Genomic DNA, 22,582 nt, shown 5'->3' on the forward strand with positions numbered 1-22,582 from the left:
CACACATTCAATGTAATATTATTCAGCCCTAAAAAGAATGAGATTTGCTATTCACCACAATATGGATGAACTTGAAGGACATTATTATGCTAAGTGAAATAATCCAGACACAGAAAGAAAAAAACTCATGACTTCATTCATATGAGGAATCTAAAATTTAAAATTTGAAATATACAAAGATGGAGAATAAAAGTGTGGTTACTCAAAGGAGGAATGATGAGACGTAGGTCAGAGGATACAAAGTGGCAAATACATTGGATGAACAAATATAGAGATTTCATGTTCAACATGAGGGTATATGTGATATTATAGTGTATATGTGATTTATGCTCAGTGAATAGAGATTTTAGCTATCTTGCCACAAAAACTTTAAAAATAGGTAACTGTATCAAATGACTGATGATGTTAATTTGCCTCATTTTAGCAAGATTTTTACTATCAATATGTATCTATATGATCTATCTTATTATACATAATAAAACATTTTAAAATTTTACCTGTTAAAGAAACATTCTTTTTCATGTAAATACTGTCATTTTAGGATCTTGGAGTGAAAATATACTGGAATATTTTCTGAGAAATAACCGGATTAAAACAGAAGATAGCACTGAGATCATCTGGTATCATGCAGCTAACCACAAAGCACAGATGAATGAGGCATTGAAAAGTAAGTCAGTCCAGTTTCTGATGTTTGCTTTAAAGAGTAGATTAATTCAATACCTTTTTTTTGATATCTAACCAAATTTTTTTAGTCCTAATCTACCAAATTCATTGGACAAAGGAGGGCATTCTTCTCTCTGCTTCCACCTGAACAGTGAGAAACAGCAGTCTGGACATTTGTGTTTGCTAGAACTTTCTTCAAAAGGACTGTTCCAGAATTTGGATTTGGGGATGATGGTGGAAGTTAGAAATTATCTCTCAATTAAGCTGTACCCACTGACCTATCTTTATAGGTAATATAAGTAATATTTTGAACCCCATCTACTAATTTGGCTACCTTATTTTTCAGAATTCTTTCAGAAAATGTAATGCTGTTTGTTGAACCTTCAAACTGCATCGATAGCCTGAAGGCCTTGTGCAAACTGGCCTGTTTTTTCAAGTTCTCCTGTCCCAGTATGCTTAGTTTGCGTCTGTACCAGCCTTAGAGTCCTCTCATGGCCCAGCTATTCTCCTCTGACTGCTATATACATTCTTTCTGGAATGCTCTCTTCTCACACTTTGCCTGGCTAACCTCTTAAACATCCTTTGGTATCAATTAAATTGCCTGATGCTTTATGAAGACTTTTCTTGAACTCAGAATCACAATTCAGGGTAGCTCCCTGTACTCTTCCTTCACATGTGAACTTCTGTGTCCAGTTTCTTTTATTTAGCATATTTTTAAAGTTCATTTATGTTCTAAGGTCTATCATTATTTCATGTCTATTTATGATTGTATCATTTCATTGTATGTATATTGCAGTGTGTTTATCCATTCATCAGTTGATAAATATTTCAGTTTCTTATTTTTTGATACTTTTACTACTGCTATGAACATTCATGTACAATTTTTTGTGGACATATATTTGCAGTTTTCTTGCATTATATGTCTATAGAGTAGAATTGCTGAGTCATAGTATGTTTAATTTTTTTAAACTGCCATACATTTTTAAAATGGCTCTATCTTTTATATTCCTACTGCTGTGTAGATAAGGATTCTAATCTTTCCACATCTTTGCCAACGTTTGTTACTGTGCGTTTTTAAAAACAGCCATTTTGGACTGGGATTGTAGCTCAGTCGTAGAGCACTTGCCTAGCATATGTGAGGCACTGGGTTCAATCCTCAGGTGCATACAAATAAAAATAAAGGTATTGTGTCCATCTATAACTAAAAAAGTTTTTTAAAGATAGCCATCTTGTGTGGTTTCTTTAAAAAATATTTTGTTGTAGATGGACACAATACTTTTATTTACTTGGAAAAATTCAAAAGTAGAACACTAGTTTAAGGTAAATTAATTTAGCTTCTTGGCATGTTTGCTCATCTGTAACAAATAAGGATTAAGTACAGTACCTGACATGTAGTAGTTACTCAGTGTTAGTTTTCTTTCTTTCCTTTTATCTTCTTTAAGAGGGACATTACATCTCCTGCAGTTCTGCAGTTTTTCAGCATTAACTTAAGTTCTTTTATTTGGACAGGTAATGCTCATATGATAGAGGCCAATGTCATTCTTCCAAGTAATGGATCAGAGCATGCACAACCAGTCATGGCCCATCCCCCTGAAACAAACAGTGATAATACTCTACAGGAGTGGCTCACTGAGGTTGTGAAGAACAATAAAAGCATCAAGCTGGATTTCAAGAGGTATTTGTACAAACATGCTACTGGCTGTTATAGAGTAACTTGGGGTCAAAATTAATAGCCACACATATGTCTGACTATCTACTTTTGTATCTTTTCCAAAATGAAAATGGATTTATGGACTCTAGTATGTTTCAGAGTGGACCTAAGACCTACTGAGCTGTTTGCTATAATTGTTTCTTTGAGGCTAAAGCTAATTTTTATAAAGGGATTTATCATGCATGATCATTCTGATAACAGATTGCTAAATCTAAAGTTCTTTTGTTAATAAGTAGTCTTGGAAGGAAAGGTTCGGAGAGATTTTTTTTATGTGTATTCAGTTTGATTTATGTTGTTATTTGTGTAACAAGGGAATAATTTGGAACTTTTCAGTAACCAAAGAATTGCTTAAAAATACTATTTTGGAGACATTGATAATGAAGAATGAGGCTAAATGTCATTACTTCTATGTGCCCATCATAGGAAATTTTGCCTTTAAGTATTTTGGTGTGAAAAATTATAGGTAAAACCAGGAATAAACTGTGACACCAGAAAAGTGCACCATAAGCCCTATGAAGGCTGCTGCTATTGAAATCCAGGGTTGACAGTAAACCTGCCTTATCTCTGAGTCATACTTTAAAATTGAATTATCCTCTCTGCCCCCAAAAATAATTATTTGGAGATTTTATGGGATTTTTAAAGTGACTAACCATTTCTTATGGGGCTGAGTATATCAATAAGCCTCATTATTCTGTTGGTGAACAAATAAATATACAGAATCTTGACATGCAGGGGTTTTAATTGACTAGGTTAAAGAGTTAAAGAGCTATCTTAAAATCATCAGGCTTTTCGAGTGATGACTGGTTCAGCTCTGTTTTATGGACAAAGAGACTTAGTCCCAGAGAGATTAGGTGATTTACCTAAGGATGACAGCTAAGCTTTGCCAGCTGAAGTAGCACCAGATCCTAGGCATTCTATGCACTATGACAAAGCATCTGATCGTTGATACTTGGCAGTTTAAAGTTTTAGAATGCCTTGCCTTTTCATGTGCTCATTTTTTTTGTAGATCTACTATTGCCCCTTGGATTATCGACTGTGATCTATTCTTTGGCTCCCTATATATTAGCCTGTTTATTCTTTAATTTTTTTTAAGTTTTTGATGGACACAATACCTTTATTATATTTATTTCTTTATTTTTATGTGGTGCTGAGATGCAAACCCAGTGCCTACCACACACTAGACAAGCAGTCTACCACTAAGCTACAACCCCAGCCCCTGTTTATTCCTTTGTGTGTGTATGTGGGGGTAGGGTGCTGGGGATTGAACCCAGGGCCTTGTGCATGCAAGGCAAGCACTCTACCAACTGGGCTACATCCCAGCCCCCCAACTGTTTATTCTTAAATGCTAGCAGCTACCCCAAAAGAACTGGGCCACTGAAAACTGAAATTTTATAGTGATTTTTTTCCATAACATTTGAAGGGGAATGAATGTAAATTAATGGTTATAAGAACACTTATTATGCATCAGACATTGTTCTAAGGGCATTACTTGTATTTTTCATTTAATACTCGTAACAATCCTAAGAGGTAGATTGTTGCTGCTTTTCTCATTTTCCAGATGAGGCAATGGAGATCGAAGGGATAAGTAGCCTGCCACAGGTCACATTGTTGGTAAAAAGAGCTGTCACCCCAATTGGAGAGTTCATGCCCCTAGCCAGATTGCTGCACTACCTGTGTGAGAGGAGCTGAATGATATTTTAGTCAATGTTTAGTAGTTCTTATTTTATGCTTCTAGGTTTCATGTTTTAGTATAAAATAATAAGTTTTTAAATTTTATCTGGAGTTTTAGCCAACTCCAGAGTTTAAGCAAAGAATTATTTTCCCTTAAATTGTAATTTGAAGTTACTTATTATAATGTCAAGTATAGTTTATGTTTTGTCATCCCCAATGTCTATATGAAACTTGTAGGAAAGTAGGATAAGATATTCAGTACCATGCTATTTTGATTTCTATAGCGATGTGGTATGTTTTGTTGTTGTTGTTTTCTGTTTTTGTTTTTGCAGTGCTGGGGATCAAACCCAGGGCCTCACACATACCAGGCAAGCACTCTACCACTGTGTCACATCCCCAGCCCACCATAGTAGTATGTTTTGAAATTGGGTCTTATGGTGCCTCCAGCTTTATTCTTTTTGCTCAGCATTACTTTGACTATTCTGGGTCTTCTGTTGTTTCATATGAATTTTAGATTTGTGGTTTTAGCATGGCATTGATACAGTACAAGACAGGAAGAATTTAAAGCAGAGAAATGAGAGTATTTAAATTAGAATCTACAAAGCCAAACATTAGGGCTTCTTGAGCCATTAAAATCTAGGGCCTTCATTTCAGGAGCAGAAGAGTGAGAAGACTTGAATCTCTTTCCCTCTGCTGATATGTGGGAGAAGAGGAGTGAGAGACCAGAAGCTAAATGCTAGAGCCTGGTTTCTCTGGTTTATTTCCCAACTTACTGAGAGTATTAATTTTTCCTCTTTTTTTTTTATATTGGTCGTTCATAACATTACATAGTTCTTAATACATCATTAAGGTAGGAGGCACAAAAGGAGTGGAGAGAAGAAAGATAGAAGCACAGATGGAAGTGTCCTCCCCTAAGATGAGGTGAAAGTGTGGAGAGTGTTGCTGAGTGTTCTCTCTGGCACCCACCTTCATAATGCTTAGCCTTCGCTGCAGTTAACTTTCTTGGAAATGAGCATTTCTAAAGGTTCAGAAGGATTAATCTTAAAGGTCAGAAGATAGAATTAGAAGTAGTGAGGTTTTCTAGTACATTATGTGTATAATTTTAAAAAGTAAAAGTGATGTAGGCTGATTAAAACCTTATTGTTTTAAAGTACATAGGTGTCAGCTTCAGTAGATGTAGGGAGAAAAGAAAAAAAAAGAAGCAGCCTTTCAATTTAACTAAAATATCCTTGTCTCTAGTTTATAGAATAGGTGCTTACAGTAAAAGAAAAATAAATGTGGAACTCATAAACACTTTAAGGAAATATATATATTTTTTTGCTTTCTAGTTATTTTTAGAAATGTGTTTATGTCTCCAAATTCACCCAAAGAATACATGAGGCAAAAAAATATTTCTTTTTTTTCCTTTAAGGTCTTGAGCTGATACTGGAGATATAGTGCCTGGACACACTTTTTATTTCATGACTGTGTATGTGTAGGTTATGAGTACATTTCACATTTATTGTCTTATTTATACATTGTCTGATGAGTGAATATTTATGTCTTATATTGTTTCACACTTAGTGATCCTAATATGGAGAGCTTTGAAACCCCTATTTCGTCCATAAGTAGTGGAATTATTTAAGTACTGATAGAACCTTTAAGTTCCTTTCATGAATAATAAGTATAAATCAACATTTTGAGATACCTTATCTTTCTCTTCTGTGTGTGTGTGATTTTTTTATTTTATTTAATTCAGGTATTATTGTATTACATTTTTATTACAAATTCAAGAACTTTAAAACCATTAGTCTAAAAGAATTTCTTTTTACTCTAGAAATATTTCTCATTGATACCAAACTATGTTTTTAGTCTGGCAGCTGTGAAACCATCCATGATACTCTTAGAAAATGTGAAGAGGCACCTAAAGTGTCCCGTATGGATTAATGCTGATATTCTCCCTGGTCCAAATGGAAGTAACAAAGTAGTAAATGCAAAACCATTTATAGACACCGTGACATCCTTCTTTCCAGATGTGACATTTTCCTTGTGTTGGACAACAGGATGGCATCCTGAGAAAGTCAATGAAGGTGATAATGCTAATAATTTATTTTTTGTTGGTCAAATTAAAATATCCTTCAATTATAAAAATAACATCTTTAATATAAAGTAAAAAAAAATCATCCCATAAAATGTAAGAGTAATGGAGAGAAAGACCTGACCCAACAGGTATGTGTATGATCCTTCTGTTATTTTAGATAGATACTGTGTGTATGGTAGTATCTTATCACAGAGCTTCCGTGGCAAATATTTATTTGCAAAATCTAGAATAACCAAAGTTGCCTCTTTAAATTCTTTGAACAAGTCCCGAATTGGTCTCTTTCAACTTGTTAACTGTTTTAGACACCCCCATATTCCTTAGAGCAAACTCCATATGTCAGATGTCAAAAGCTTTTCAAATGATATGAAACAAAAAGTGGTTAAAAATTTCAAATGTTTCAAATGATATGAAACCAAAAGAGCACAAGTTCTGCTCCCAAGTCATTGGACAGGGCCCTCATTATGTTCTTTGTGGCTGACAGGAGAGTGGGAAGCCAGAAGACATTCTGTAGGCTGGATCCCTTCTTTTTATTCTTGTCTTTCTACAGGTGGACCTCACATTCAGTTTGTTCCTGGTTTAAACTTATTACACTATTGGGTTTATCTATTTATTCATACATCCCTATGTAGTGATTTCTAGATAATCAGCCAGTAAGCAACTCTCTGGGCCATATTACCCACATGATAAATATAAAATCATCAACTAAAAGACATTAGAGACTATCAAGATTGTCCTGTGGATTTCAGGGTGTTCAGTTTCTATTCATGTGCTTTTTCCTTTTCCACTATGCTGAGAATGGAATCAAGGGTTTTGCACATACTAGGCAAGTGATCTACCACTGAGTTACAACCCCAGCCCCAGATGTAAAGTTTTGCATCCAGAACAAATTTAGAGTAACTACTGTCTAGTGAGTAGTAACATTTAGCTAATAACCAATAATTGGTATAATCGAGAGAAAAAATCATATACTTTAACCTAATTCCACTTTAATTTTCTAATAATTTAGTTTTTATTAGATTAATTAAAGTATATAGCCTATAATTTAAAATGTTTGAGGAATAAACTAGAAACTATCTGATACTGCTGTACTGGTTCTAAACTCCATTTCACTGTTTAGTCTAACTCTAGTCTTAGCCTCATGCTGAACTGAATTCAGCCACACGTGGGTCTTTGGATGTCTCCAGGCTACTTTTCCCTTCCTAGCTTCTCATCGTTGCCAACTCAGGCTTTATCCTCCCTTACTTCTTATGTTGCATAGTTTTTTAAAAAAGAGAGGTCAGAGGTTTATAATCACAAAGGCATAGCTTCTGTTAGCAATCCCTTCTTCTAATGATAAAAATATTATTTTCTAAAAACATTTCTATTTATCAGGAATTTAACTGTCAAACCAACATATTGACTTAGGATTTCTATACTGAATTTAACTTACAATACTTTTTACAACCTACTTTTGAGTTGACGGCAATTTTTAAAAATATTTTTCTGATGTTGTTTATAAACAGGCAAGTGTGTTAACATGTCCTAACATGATCAAATTTTCCACTATTTCTTTTCTCTTTCTTTCTTTCTTTCTTTCTTTTTTTTTTTTTTTTTTTTTTTTTTTGGTACCAGAGATTGAACCCAGGGGCGCTTAACCACTGAGCCACATACCCAGCCCCTTCTTTTAAAATATTTTAGATACAGGGTCTTAAAGTTGCTTAGGGCCTTGTTAAGTTGTGCAGACTGGCTTTGAATGCATGATCCTCCTGCCTCAGCCTCCTGAGCTACTGGGATTACAGGCACTATGCCTGGCACTATTTCTACTTTAGTTAAAATGTACAAATAATTTGGAATAGCCAAAAATAAAACGGATTTGAATTATCACTTGAACAGCTAGTAAATACCTACCACCTTATTTTGAGAAAGAAAATACAACTAGAAAATCTCAGTTTGTAGAGAATATTAATGAATATCAATGATATAGATATATCTAAGAAAAAAGCTTTAGAACCTTTAAAGTAAGTAAAAATAGTGTCAAATTTGTGTTTTTTAGAGAATAAAATTATGGCATTTGCAGGTAAATGGTTAGAGTTAGAGAATATCATGCTAAGTGAAGTAGGCCAATTCCAAAAAACCAAAGGCCGAATGTTTTCTCTGATAAGTGGATGCTAATCCATAATGGAGATGGGGTTAGTGGAGGAACTTTGGATTGGCCAAAGGGGAGGGAGGGGAGCAGAGCAGGCATGGGGATAGGAAAGATGGTAGAATGAGACAGACATCATTACCTTAGGTACATGTATGATTACATGAATGGTGTGATCCTGTGTACAACCAGAGAAGTGAAAAATTGTGCTCCATTAGTGTACACTGAATTGAAGAGTATTCTGCTGTCATGTATAACTGATTAGAACAAATAAATTAATTAATTAATTTTAAAATTTTGCTTTTTTTTTTTTTTTTACACTTGAGAGATTAGTAAAACCTTCTTGGGTTTTTGTTTTGTTTTTTGGTGCTGGGGTTGACCCCAGGGCCTTGTACATGCTAAGCTCATGCTCTATCACTGAGCTGTACCCCCAGCCACAGTAAAATCTTCTTAATGTTTTAATTTTTTCCTGTTGAATTTGCTCTAGGGTATTTATGGCATGATTTTTATCTACATTTCCCACTTAAAACATTTCCTTGGGTTGGGGATGTAGTTCAGTAGGTAGTAAAGTGTTTGCCTGGCATGCACTGGGAACAGGGTTCAATCCCCAGCACTGAAGGGAATTTTTTTTATGTTTTATGTTATTTAATTCACTCCAACTCCAAATGGAAATTTTTATGAATTACCTATGAGTTTACCTGTAGATTATCTATGGATTTACCTATTAATAGGTAATTTAGTATTTTATTAATCAACTCACAAGATTCCAATCAAAAACTTAAATTTCTTTTCCTTTCAGGGTATAGTTGGACAATGGTGAAGGAGATGGAATATATATGCAATGAACTAAATCAGCCTGTGACATTCCCAGTCAGAGCAGCATTAGTTAGGCAATCTTGTTCTCAGTTACTCTGGCTGTTAAAGAAATCAAACAGGTAAGTATTATTAGTTTAACAATATAGAGTATGCATGTAAGACAGAAAGGGCATGAAAATTGAAAGACAGTGTGAGAGAAAGAGACCGAGAGAATGAAAATAGTATTTAAGTGCACAGACTCCTGCATTAGCTGAAACTCCATGATGAGCCTTCACTTATTTAACATCCTATTCCACAGAAAAGTTTAGTAAATGTTTTCATCTTTTTATTATATTATAAATTTACAAAATTTTATGAGTAGATTAAATAGTTTCTCTTTGAATTTCATCATAATTTCAGAAATCTTTTTCATATAAAATTAGTTGGACCATATATTAACTACTAAAATGTATTATAAAGTTAGATATTTTAAAACAGTTTGGATACTATGTTTTTAATAGAATGGTCAATAGAAAGTTTAAAAATAAACCCAAATCTATCATGTATAGGAAAAAGCTGGCATTGCAAATCACTGGGACAAAAGTTTAATAACTGATGTTAGAATGGCCATTTAACTGTGCAGGTAAATCAATGACGACAGCTTCCTTTTTCCTTCTCCAAAATAAATTCCAGTTGAACTAAAGACTTGAACATCAAATAGTAAATGCATAAAAAAAAACCTGGGATGATATTTAAATATAGTAAATATATTTTTCTCCTTAGTACAGAAACTATAAAGGAAATTTTGATACATTTAAATACATAAAAATGGAAAGATTCTGGTAAAATAGTACTTTTTATATATGTCAGAGAAGTGTAAAGAATTCTAACACATAGTTTTTACAAATCATCCAGAGAAAGATCTAGATTAATAAATTCATTAGATTGTAGAGAGTAGCAGAAACTGACATAGATTACTAGAAACAGTGTAAACTGGCCAGTAGTTTCCTTAAGAGAAATTGGCAGAGAGCCATGAATTTCATCAGTGAGGACTTATCTTATTAGTGGAAGTTCACATAAGCACACAGAAATAGGTACTAAGATATTCTTGAAGTATTTTAGTTGTGAAAAAGACTTGAGACATTCTAAATCCCTATCAGACAGAAACCAGTTGAATAAATTAAGGTACACCCATATGATGGAGTATTATATACTCATTACAGATAGTGCATTAGATGCTATGTTTAATATGGAATGTTCTCTAAAATAATTTTTAAGTGAATAAGTTACCAAAGATAGGTGTAGTTTGATTCCATATGCATGGGAAAACAGGATGTATAAAAGTATTTTTAGATGAATTTAGAATCATTTGAATCAATGGCTGCTAGCATTATGCTTAAAGAGAAACATTAGATGGTACCAGACAATGTCCTAGTTAGGTTCTTTGTTTCAAACAACTGAAACAAATCTGGCTAACTTAAGCAGGAAAGAGATTTATTGAACTACAGGGAGACATCCACTCTTGCAGTATCCTGTGATGCTATTAGACATTCTCTTATTGCAAACCCATCATTTATTTATTAACTCTGCCTCTGGTTTTGTTTTCTTTAATGTTGGAGAACTGCATGGAAATCAAGTAGCATACTGTATTAACTTTTAAAGATTATTATTGAAATTAAAGCATTCAGTTAAATGAAAAATTGTAAATTCTCAGAACTCTAGAGCCCTTGAGAATATATTCTCATGCCTCTATCTGAGAAACATTTATAATACAGATGAACTATATTTTCATGAAAACATAGTACTCAAATAATCAAGCACACAAGCTCCAGAAGACTATGGGAAAACAGGATGTATAAAAGTACATATATAAAAGTACACCACATTTGTGAGAAAATTCAGCGCAGGCTGAATTCCATTTCTGTACATTTTATATTGTCTTTTAACAGTGTGTCACAGTGCTTTTCAAATAGTCATGTTCAGTACTATGGAACTTTCAATTCACAGAGACATCTGATAACCCAACAGACCTCAATCAAAAATAGATCTTTTAAACATAATCCACATGGGCCTGTAAAAGCTGAATTAACACAGAGTATTCTGTGGGCATGATGAAAATTATTAGCTGCTAACTAGATATTCCTGAGCTGTTCAATGTGGCAGTTGATCTAAGAAATCTAAGACTTCCTCCCCATTAAGCAGAAAGTATTTCTTAAATATCTAGTGTTAGATCTTTCAAACTGGAAAGTACTGGTTTATGCAGAAATAATTTATTTTTTCTATAGTTTTTCACATGTAAGTAGGTCAAAACAAAAAGCTATTTAAATTAATATTACAGCAAAGGTAAAAGTAATTTTTTAAAGCAGGCTTTTTTTCCACAATAAAGTATCTTATCTTTCAAAAGATATTGCAAAAAAAAGGTGTTGTTGAAACATATATTTAGGAACAGTGATGTGATTATCTTCACCCCTTATTCTGAATTTATATAATGCATTTTAAAAATTAATTTAAAATTAATTAATCCTTGCCCCAAATTTTCACAATAAGGGTGAGGTGTGACTGGTTGGAGAAAGTTTTTAAGTAACAAATTCTAATATAAACAGTGAATTACCACTATTCAGAATATCGATTAATACAGGCCAATGTATAAATATGTATAAATAAAATCTTCTAAAAATGATTTAGAAAGCATTTTAGGATTTTTGTTTTATCTTAGGATTGTCATTAGAAAAATTAATTATTGTAGCACTGTACTTAATAAGTAATTATTGAGAGTATCCTAGTGAATAGGATGCCAAATAATAAATTGTATTTTATTATTTGTTTTAGTTATGAAGTGCTAATTGTTTCAATGATGCATTTTTATTCATATATTGTTTCAACCACTAAGAGTGTGTGTGTTATAAAACTTCCCTGTATGAAAGTGCTTTCATCTAGTTTCTTCATATAAACAAAATTGCCTAGCACTTGGCAGTCTCTATGGGGAGCTTTAAGCCTCTTTTTAGTGATATAATACAGGTAATTTTCCCTTCTCATTCAATTTATTGCCTAAATATATGCTAAAGGAACTAGATAAAAATGTGTAGCTAAAAGAACACTAAATAATCACTAAAAATAATTTAGAATTCATTTCAATACCATCTTATTAATGTACAAAGACAAATATGTTTGTATATTAATACTTAATGTAAGTTAGCATTATAATACATTTTCTTTAACCTCATAGTAGCAAATATTTGAAGTTAATATGTATATTGGATTATAATGTGTGTGTGTGTGTGTGTGTGTGTGTGTGTGTGTGTTGTTGGAGATCGAACACAGTTCTTCACACATGCTAGGCAAGCATTGTACTGCTAAACTACATATCCAGCCTCTAAATGTTTTATTGAAAAATTTAGTTATATGTATGGATGTTTTTCATAGTAGCCAGCATAAAAGGCCAACACAAAATTAGTACAATTAATTTTTTTCAGTTCTTCTATGAGCATTTATTTAAATGATGTCTGACCTATAGAGTTAGACTACTAAGAAAGAAAACATTTGAAAATTCGGAGGTTGTATCTAGTTATTGTCATACAGCTACTGGTTTCCTTAAATTAAATATCCCCTCAAAAAATACAGTAGGAATACATGTCCTTTGAATAAAAAATACAAGAAATTCAAAGATAAATGCAAAAAGTCCGAGTTCTTTTCCCCACACACTGATCTCCATTGTCGGAAGCAACAGACTATAACCTAATAGTCTGGGGTGTGCAGAGACTGTCCATACCACTTTCTCCTCATGCTATTCCTCCAGGTGGTTGCCAAGTTCCACAGATTCTGCTTTGCCACACTTCCTACCATCATCTCTTATCATTAACTGGTCCCCATGTCTCCGGTCGTGTCCCTTTTTAATCTGTTTTCCACACTGCCACCAACCCATTCTAAAATTGAATGTTTTCCAAGATGCAATTCTGATCATGATGTCATACTTGAAAAAAAAAAAAGCCTTTTGGGAACTTTCTGTCACCAGTGGGATAAATGGCTTATAACTACTGGCGCTTAGAAATTGATGGTCCAAATATACCTTTGGTTAGTACAATTGTTTTTAGACTTACCTAGTTACTCTTTCTATGGAGTATAGGATCATTTTCATTCTACTAAGTTTCTAATTTTGTAGTTTGACTGTTTTTCTAATTATCCTATAGAAAAATCTATAAAACATTTTTGTCATTCTTAGAGTCCTGGAAGGGCTTATACTGTTTGAGATAGGAAGAAATAGTAAATTAATTGTTTTTTTAAATTAGGGCAAAATCACTGAGATATTTATTCAATCATTAGTGATTCAAGCAACAAAATTTGAATAAGATTCTGCCAGAAGACTGAAGGTTAGAATTATCTTCATGGTGGATGTAGGTGTTTTAATTTTGTTCCTAATAATTATTTCTTATTATCTGATGTTTTGGAGCTTACATAAAAACATCAGCCTTGTTTATCTTGATAACATGAATCCTCAACATTTAGAACAGTACTAGGCACACTTCACAGGGATTTACTAAACTCGTGTTAAAGGGAAAAACCAAATGCTCATAGGCATTCTTTAATCATAGAGACTTAGAAATCAGTGCCTTCTGGAGAGAATTTTCTGGTTTTTAAATAGTTACAAGCAGCAATGTTAAACAAAGAGTTTTAGAGGTTATTTAGATTATTCTGGTGTCAGGTGCTGCATAAATCATGTTGTGGCATGCACTAATGTCATTACTACATGATACATAACAAATACAATATAAATATATACAGTACATTATTTGTACAATACAATACAAATAGTATACTACAAAGATGTTATGGCTTGGATGTATGTGTACCCCAAATGCTCATGCATGAGGCAAAGCAAGAAGATTCAGAGAGGAAATGATTGGGTTACAAAAGCCTAAATCTGCTCAGTGAATTAACCACCTGCTGGTTAATTGAGTGGTAACTGAAGGCAGGTGGGGTGTGGTTGGAGGAGGTAAGGCATTGGGGGTGTGGTTTGGAGGAATATATTTGTATCTGGCAAGTGAAGCCTCTGTTTCTGCTGCCTGATCATCATGTGAGCTGCTTCCCTTTGCCATACTCTTCTGCCATGATGTTGTGCCTCACCCTGAGCCCCAAGGAATGGAGCCAGCTGTCCATGGAATGAGACCTCTGAAATGTGAGCCCTGAAAAAAACTTTGACCTCTACAGTCGTGCTAGTTGGGTTGTTTAGTCACAGCTGCAAAAACAGCTGACTAAAACAAAAGAGGAGTGGCTTCTAGAAAAAGAACATTTCCCAGAAGATGCACAGCAATGTTTCATTCACCTTTAAACAAGATCTTCATCTTGAAACAGTCAGTAATGCATAGTACATGAATGAATCTTGTGATGTTGAGAAAGCCATTGAAGTAGGACAGCATTCATTCTTTGTCAGGGAACTATAACAATGAACTGCCAATCAGTTTTTGCTTCTTGCTTAAGCAGCTGGTGAACTCATCCTGCTGTAGAAGCTATGAAGCATGGAGAAGTTCCAATTCTTGACAACAAACCTGTTCAAGAACAGTTGCTCTGCTGAGAAGTTGAAGTTTGTTAAAGTTTTTTTTTTAATCTTAAACAAGCAAACAAATATACAACCATCTTTAATTTTTTTTAGTTGTAGATGGACACAATATCTTTATTTTATGTATTTTTTTTAAATGTGTTGCTCAGGGTTGAGGCCATTTCTTTATATACATTAGGCAAGTGCTCTACCACTGAGCCAAAACTTCAGCCCTTCAACTTCTTTTGACTCTTAGACTATTCATATTATTTCATGTGTATAATGGGGACTTATAGTTCAAGCAGGATCATGGCACAGGTTTAATTCCCAGTCTTACACCTTTTCCTGGAAAATATCAAAAACACAAGGAGAATGACAATAATATCAACAAAATCTCACATGCTGAATTATCAGCAAACCAGAAGGCAGAAAGAATAAAAACCTCTCTGAATTTCTGATTACTTGTAAATGTTCCAGAAGCAATTGAAACCCATATAAGCTTTTATTAGAATCTTGGCCATCTAGCTAGAGTCTGTTTTCTGATCTCAACTTACTAGGTGTGCTTATGGGACCACATTTTGGCCAGCAAACATCATATCTGTTCACAACATTTTTTTCCCCTTTTTCTTTCAACATTTGTGGGTTAGAATGTGAATAAGATAGTAAATGGCAGCCTTCACTTTTGTGCATGAGAACACTCTTGGAGTTAGTAGAGGAAGAAGATAGAGTAGAGTAGAACCTGAACTCTAGATGACCATGGAAACAGAGACCCCCAGCCACCTGAGTCCTCATTCCTGCCGTTGAACAATTTGGGAGAGAAATACAAAGTCTGTCATGTCTGAGTCACTGTATTTTGAAATTTCCGTGTTAAAACAGCTTAACCTGTGCTCTAAACAACACACTGGCAGCCGGATGCAGTGGTGTATGCCTATAGTCCTAGTGGCTTGGAAGGGTGAAGCAGGAAGATCGTAAGTTCAAAGTCAGTGTCAGAAACTTAGGGAAGCTCTAAGCAACTTAGTGAGACCCTGTCTCTAAAGAAATTACATTAAAAAAAGGATTGGAATGTGGCTCAGTGGTTAAGCAACCCTGGGTTCAATCCTCAGTACCAAAAACACTAAACAAAACAAAATAAAACGAAACCAAAAAACATACTGGTTATTTTTGCTTGCTTTCCTCTTCTACTAGAGATTTAGAATCAGCCTATTGGTTCAAAAGTGAAAAACCCTGTTATTTTTTTTTTTTGAAGAATAATTTGAATTAACATCAAGAGAATTGAAGGTTTAAAGTCTTCCTAAAGACATATTAAACATACATTTGTACAGTTCCTTTTTTGTATTTCTCAAAAGCATTTAAGCTTTTCTCTACTTCAATATTTTACATTGTTTATGAAGTTTTTTTTCCTACTTAGTATTTTATGTTAAGTTGCTATTTAAAATAGGTTCTTTGCTACCATTTTATCTTGTACTGGGTACTGGTTGTTATATATATATATATATATATATATATATATATATATATATATATATATATTATACGTGTGTGTGTGTTATTGATTTCTGTAAATTTACACTGTGACCTAATATATATATATACACTAAATTCTCTTATTCATTTTTAAAGTCTTTCAGATTATTTTTTTTTAATTTCTAAACAAAAAATTAGATTCTTTTCCATCATATTAATTTTATTTGTTCCCTTTCAACCTTTATACCTCTAAAAATTTCTTTTTCTTTTCTAGGTATATTGCTTAGTACCTCTATAACAGAGATTGTCACTATGGGGATTTTAATTCTCCAGAAGACAATGCCTGAGGACCATTTCAGTTGTCAGATCTTGTGTGTGTGTTGCAGGGGCAGGGATTCCTTTGTCTTTTAGTGACAGAGGCCAGCCACACTTCTCTAAATACCCTGTATTACACAGGACAGCCCCACACAGAAGGCAATCGTGTCAAGATTGAGAATTCTAGAAAAGTATTAAATAATAGTATTGCTAGTAAACATATACATCTCTCTACCTTTAATGTAAAAGTTTTTAGTAGTTTCTAGTGATAACGGTCTAAAGAAATATCTGTATTCTTATGGATAATTGAATTTTACTAAATACCTTTCCAACTTGTATAAAAATACTAATGTTTTCTCTGTATCTATTAATAAGATAAATTATCTTGATATTTCATAGTATTTAACCATCCTTGCATTCAACACTTTATTATGATATATCAGTCTTTTAACTTGCTATTCAATTTAATTGCTAATATTGTAATCAGAATTTCTGCATTAGGAAGTGAGCTTAGTCTGTAATTTTTTGTTCCTTTCTCAGTTTTAGGCATGAGTGTCATGCACATTTCATAAATAAACGAGGGATCTTTCCTTTTGGATGTATTAAAATAATAATGAAATGGCCTGAACCTTTGTTTTGGTAAATTCAATAGTAAAATGGTTTGGGGAAAGCTTAACTAAATGACTTTTCTATTTTAACCCCCTTTGTGGTACTGGGGATTGAACCCAGGGCCTTGGACATGCTAAACACTGAGCTGTATCCCCAGCACTTTCTAACATTTTGAAACAGGTTCTTACTGAATTACCTAGTCTAGCCTTAAATTTGTAATCCTCATGCCTCAGTCTTCTAAGTAACTGGGATTACAGGCATGTTCCACCAGGCCCGAGTCTATTTTCTTCTTGGTAAATGATTTTTTTATGTTTTCTATCTCTTTGGAAACAAATTTTTACAAATTATATTTTCCTAGAAAATTGTTCGTTTCATCCAGGTTTTTAAATTTGTTTAGATATGGTTGAGTGAAGTACTGTTTATTACTCTCCACTTCTAAGTCTTTAAGATAATTCCCTTAATTTGTTTATTTGAGCTTTTCCACTAGTGTCTTGATTGGATTATGTGAATTTTTTTTTTAGTTTATTTTTATTTTTTTAATATTTATTTTTTAGTTATAGGTGGACGCAATATATTTATTTTATTTTTATGTGGTGCTGAGGATCGAACCTGGTGCCTCACGCATGGTATACAAAAGCTCTACCTCTGAGCCACAACCCCAGCCCCAGTTTATTTTGTTTTTAAGAATCAGCTTTTGGATTTATTTATTTTTATGGCTTCTGACTTATTATTTTCTGCTTTTTATCTTTATTAATAGAGATTCTACTTTCTATAGTTTCTTTTCTTCCTTTGATTCTTAGCTTATTTATATTCATTTTTATATTTGATAATATATTTATAGTCATTATTTATATTTATCAACGTAAGCATTTAAGACTGTTTTTTTTCCTTCTCTCCATTTCTTTGACTGTATCCTATCACTGTTACGTAGCTTTTCATCTTATTCATTTATAAATAATCTGTAGTTGTAGCTTTTTCTCTTTTGTCTCAAAGGTATTTAGAAGGAAATTTTTTTAGGCACCTCAGTGGTTGAATTTTTTCATTTTGTTAATTTCCAGCTTCATTGTATTGTAACCCGATAATGTCTATATTCATACTTTATAGACTTCGTTGAAGATCAGTTTACTGTAAATCTGTGGATTTATTTCTGGGCTTGGTTCTGTTCCATTGATGTGTGTGTGTCTGTTTTTATGCTAATGCCGTACTATTTTGATTACTGTAGATTTTTTTTGTAATGTAATTTAAAATTTTTTTGTAATTTTTATAATGTAATTTTAGGAGTCTGCCTGTATTTTTGAGGATTTTTCATTCATATTCAAGTAATTTTAATGTCATTTTAAATTAGGAGTCAGGTGCCTCCAATTTTATTCTTTTTGCTCAAGATTGCTTTGGCTATTTGAATCTTCCATGATTCCACATGAATTTTAGGATTGATCTGTTCTTATGAAAAATGCCATTGGTATTTTGATAGGGATTTTATTGGCTGCTTTGAGTAGTATAGACATTTTAACAATATTAATTCTTCCAATCCCTGAACACAAGTTATCTTTCTATTTATTTGTGCCATCTTTAATATCATTCATTAATGCTTTGTAGGTTTTGGTCTACAGATATTTCACCTCCTTTGTTAAATTTATTCTTAAGTAATTTATTCTTGTTGATACTCTTGTAATCAGAATGTCTCTTTTACTTTCTTTTTTGGCCAGTGTGTTGTTGGTATATAGAAATGCAAGTGAGGGCTGGGGTTGTGGCTCTCAGCGGAGCTGTCGAGTGCTCCTCTCATGCGTGTGAGACCCTGGGTTTGATCCTCAGCACCACATAAAAATAAATAAATGAAATAAAGATATTGTGTCCAACTACAACTAAAATAATAATAATAATAAGTAAATAAATGCAACTGATTTTTATATGTTGGTTTTTATATCCTATAACTTTATTTAATTTATTACTTCTAACAGCTTTTTGGGGGAGTCTTTTAGGGATTTGAGGTGGGTACTGGGGATTGAACTCAGGGGCACTCGACCACTGAGCCACATCCCAGCTGTATTTTGTATTTTATTTAGAGACAGGGTCTCACTGAGTTGCTTAGCGCCTTGCTTTTGCTGGGGCTGGGTTTGAACTCACCGTCTTCCTGCTTCAGCCTCCTGAGCTGCTGGGATTACAGGCTTGTGCCACTGTTCCCAGCATCTTTTAACATTTTATATGTATAAGATAATTTAATCTGAAAACACAGACAATTTTATTTCTTCTTTTCCAATTTGGTGAATTTTTAATTTCCTCCCCCTCCCCCTACCACTCTCCCTCCCCTCCCCTTCCTCCCTCCCCTCCCCCTTCCCCTTCCCCTCCTCCTCCTCTTCTTCTCCTTCTCCTTCTCCTTCTTCTTTTTTCCATAATCGATTTGATTAGGACTTCCAGTAGTATGTTGAGAACTGGTGAAAATGGGCATCCTTGTCTTGTTCTTATTCTTAGAGGAAATACTTTTAGCTTTTCACTATTGAGTATGATGTTAGTTATGTGCATATCATATATGGGCTTTATTATGTTTAGGAATTTTCCTTCTGTACACCTAACTTGTTGAGTTTTAATCATGAAAGGATTTTAAATTTTGTTAGATATTTTTTCTACACCTATTGGAACAATATATGATTATTATCATTCATTCTATTAATGTGCCATGCCACATTTATTGAGTGGCATGTTTTAAACTGTCTTGCATCACAGGGATAAAGATGATTGTGATATATGATGGTTTGAAAGTGCTGTTGGATTCAGTCTGCCTATATTTTTTTGAGAATTTTTCATTCATATTCTTTAGGTTATCAGCCTGAATTATTCTTTTCTTGTAGTATCATTTTCTAGGTTTGATATTAGGGTAATGTTGGCCTCCTAAAATGAATTTGGAAGTATTCTTTCCTCTTTAATTTTCTGGTAAGGATTTGAGAAGAATTGATGTTAATTCTTCCTAAAACATCTGGTAGAATTCACTAGTTAAGTCATCTAGTACTGTGGATATAAAAAGGAAAATTGATATTGAGTAAAACTACTAGCTTCTTTCACACAATTACATGCTGTTTCTTTTGTGCCTTTTTGTTGTCTTTCAGAATTATTTTTAATATAATTATTTAAATATGTAATGCATGGGTTCAAAAACCAAATAAACAAATGGTTACACTATGAAAATCCTCTCTCCATCTACCTAAAACTCCTGCCCAATCTCGCTAACCATCATTGTTAGCTTCTTGTTAACCAGAGTTATTATTCTCTTCATGCACATCAGAGTAAAATATGAATTTATTCTTATTTCCCTCTCCTTTTAAAACAAGAGACCTACTTTATACACTTTGCTTCTCAAAGTGGGAGAAGGAGGAAAGGTAGAAGAGGAGCCATGCAGGGAGAGGAGGCTGAGATGGAGCAGGGATCCACAGGTGCCTTCTTAGGTGATGGCCATGTGCTATTTCTTGCTTTTTATTTTGGCTACAATGGCATTCATTTTATAATGATTTGTTAAAATCTACATTTATGTTTTATGTACCATGTATGGTTTTTCACAATAAAAAGTTGAATAAATGAAGCCTATGACTTGATTCAAATGAGTTCAATTTAATATTCAGCAATTTTATTTCTCCCATTTCAGTTTAAATACAATAGAGGAATATTAAATGATGAAAAATAACACTGGAAAGCTATTCTTTTAACCTAAATGATCATATCTGTGTCTTTTTATAAGGTTTGTCGCCATGGTACCCATAAATTAGTAGATTCCATTTTAGCCAAAAAATAATAATAATAATAATACAGGTTTCAAAACTAATTTTCATTTTTTTCTATTTTGAGTTCTTTGATGTAGTTTAAAATTCTTTTTGATTTGTTATATGATGCTGCTATGCAATAAAATCCAAAGTACTTTCTTTTGTTATTATATTTCGAAAATGATGTTAGTATTCTTAAGGGCTGGAATGTGTCAATTTAAGACCAGATGCCTCAGGCAGTTATTTCTTATCATTAGTAGAAGAAATGATTTAAAGATTTTTCCCTTAATTCTGACATGTTTATGAGAAAATAAATATGAGCTTAACAGCTTTGCATTTCCCTAGACTCTAATGCAATAGTGGTATTATCACTGGAAGAAATGAAAATGTGGAGTGTAAATAACATTTAGATTCTGAGCATATTCATATATCCATACAAATTTGCATATGTTGTTTTTAACTCCTCAGAAGGTGATATAAACTTATTCTGTTATTGTTTTTTAAAATATGTTTTTACTTGTAGGTGGACACAAAACCTTTATTTTATTATTAATATGTGGTGTTGAGGATCAAACCCAAGTCCCCTTATGTACTAGGCGAGTGCTTTACCACTGAGCCAGGACCCCAGCCACTGTTCTGTTATTCTTTAAAAAAAAACAAAAACATTTATTTTTTAGGTGTAGATGGACACAACACAATGTCTTTATTTTTATGTGGTGCTGAGGTTCGAACTTGGGTCCTGCCTGTGCTAGACTAGCGCTCTACTGCTGAGCCACAATCCCAGCCCAGTGTTCTGTTATTCTTAATGACATCTCTTGGCATTCTCACATCTCATACAAACCCCCAAAAGGGATAGTGAATGAATGGGTTGACTATGGTGACTATGAGTGTTGGGAATGTCAGTAACATTTAAGCTCTTTTCCAGTTGTGCTTTGTACTCTGACCAGGTTATAGCTGGAATTTGTATGTGGGGGGATGAATTCCTTGATTAGCAACACAGTCTCTTCAGTTCCTTTTCCCCAAATTAGACCCATTTTCATTACCATCAGTGTGAGTTTCCAAAGCCATTTAATTCACATAGAGAGGTGATATAATTTAGACAACATCAGTGTGAATTTTTTCTCTTTAGTCTCTTTGATGTTGATGAAGGAATGAAATAGAAAAATATTAATTACACCATTGCTAATTAATTTTTTCATCTGTGTGCTTTTGATTCAGAGACAAATGGGAATATTTTTAGGCTTATGGGAATTGCTCATTTATGTTTCTTATTTTCATTTTAACAATATAGTTCTGTTTTATTTTAATACAGGTACAGTCTGACAATTTGGGCTGGAAAAAATGATAACTATTCCACTGAAGATTTGCTTTATATTCGAGACCATTTTAATAAAAGTCAAGTTTTCTATGACATTTTGGAACCACAAAACCATGAATTTAAACAGGCCATTGGAATCAAATTTACTCTTTAAGAAGAACATCTTCTAAATTATTTTCTGTTTTGGTTTTGTAATCCTCTGCTTTGGTCTGAATTAATTGCCATATCATGATTATAGGCTTGTGCTCAGTTTTTCTAATCAAAAAGTGCTTATTATATGCTTACTCTGTTAGACATATGTCCTTGTAATGCTTCATTTATATAAAAGATTTGATAAGAAGAGACTAAAGTGGGCTTAGTATAATAATAATTTACCAAATGTTTTCCAAGCTAGATTGTAAATTCCTTCACAGTAAGGGTACATACATCTGTATCCTTTGCTCTGCCTGGCATGGTCCTGAGCAAGGCATTCAGAAAAATATGTTGCTTCTTTGATTTAGTAAAATTTGATTTACCAGAGAATGCCCTAAGGTATAATTTGCCTTTTGTTAA

General features: G+C 33.3%; 1 protein-coding gene across 1 annotated transcript; it reads left to right on the plus strand.

Moving 5' to 3' along the window:
- The first annotated feature begins 213 nt into the window (after window positions 1–213).
- Window positions 214–22,184, plus strand: LOC144250940 (protein FAM151B-like). Its single transcript, XM_077794106.1, has 6 exons — window positions 214–223; window positions 542–667; window positions 2,173–2,338; window positions 5,897–6,114; window positions 9,047–9,182; window positions 22,025–22,184. The coding sequence occupies exons 1-6, from the start codon at window positions 214–216 to the stop codon at window positions 22,182–22,184; spliced, it is 816 nt and encodes a 271-aa protein (XP_077650232.1).
- The last annotated feature ends 398 nt before the right edge of the window (window positions 22,185–22,582 follow it).

Source organism: Urocitellus parryii, chromosome Y (assembly GCF_045843805.1).
Source record: "Urocitellus parryii isolate mUroPar1 chromosome Y, mUroPar1.hap1, whole genome shotgun sequence".
Classification (NCBI taxonomy): Eukaryota; Metazoa; Chordata; class Mammalia; order Rodentia; family Sciuridae; genus Urocitellus; species Urocitellus parryii.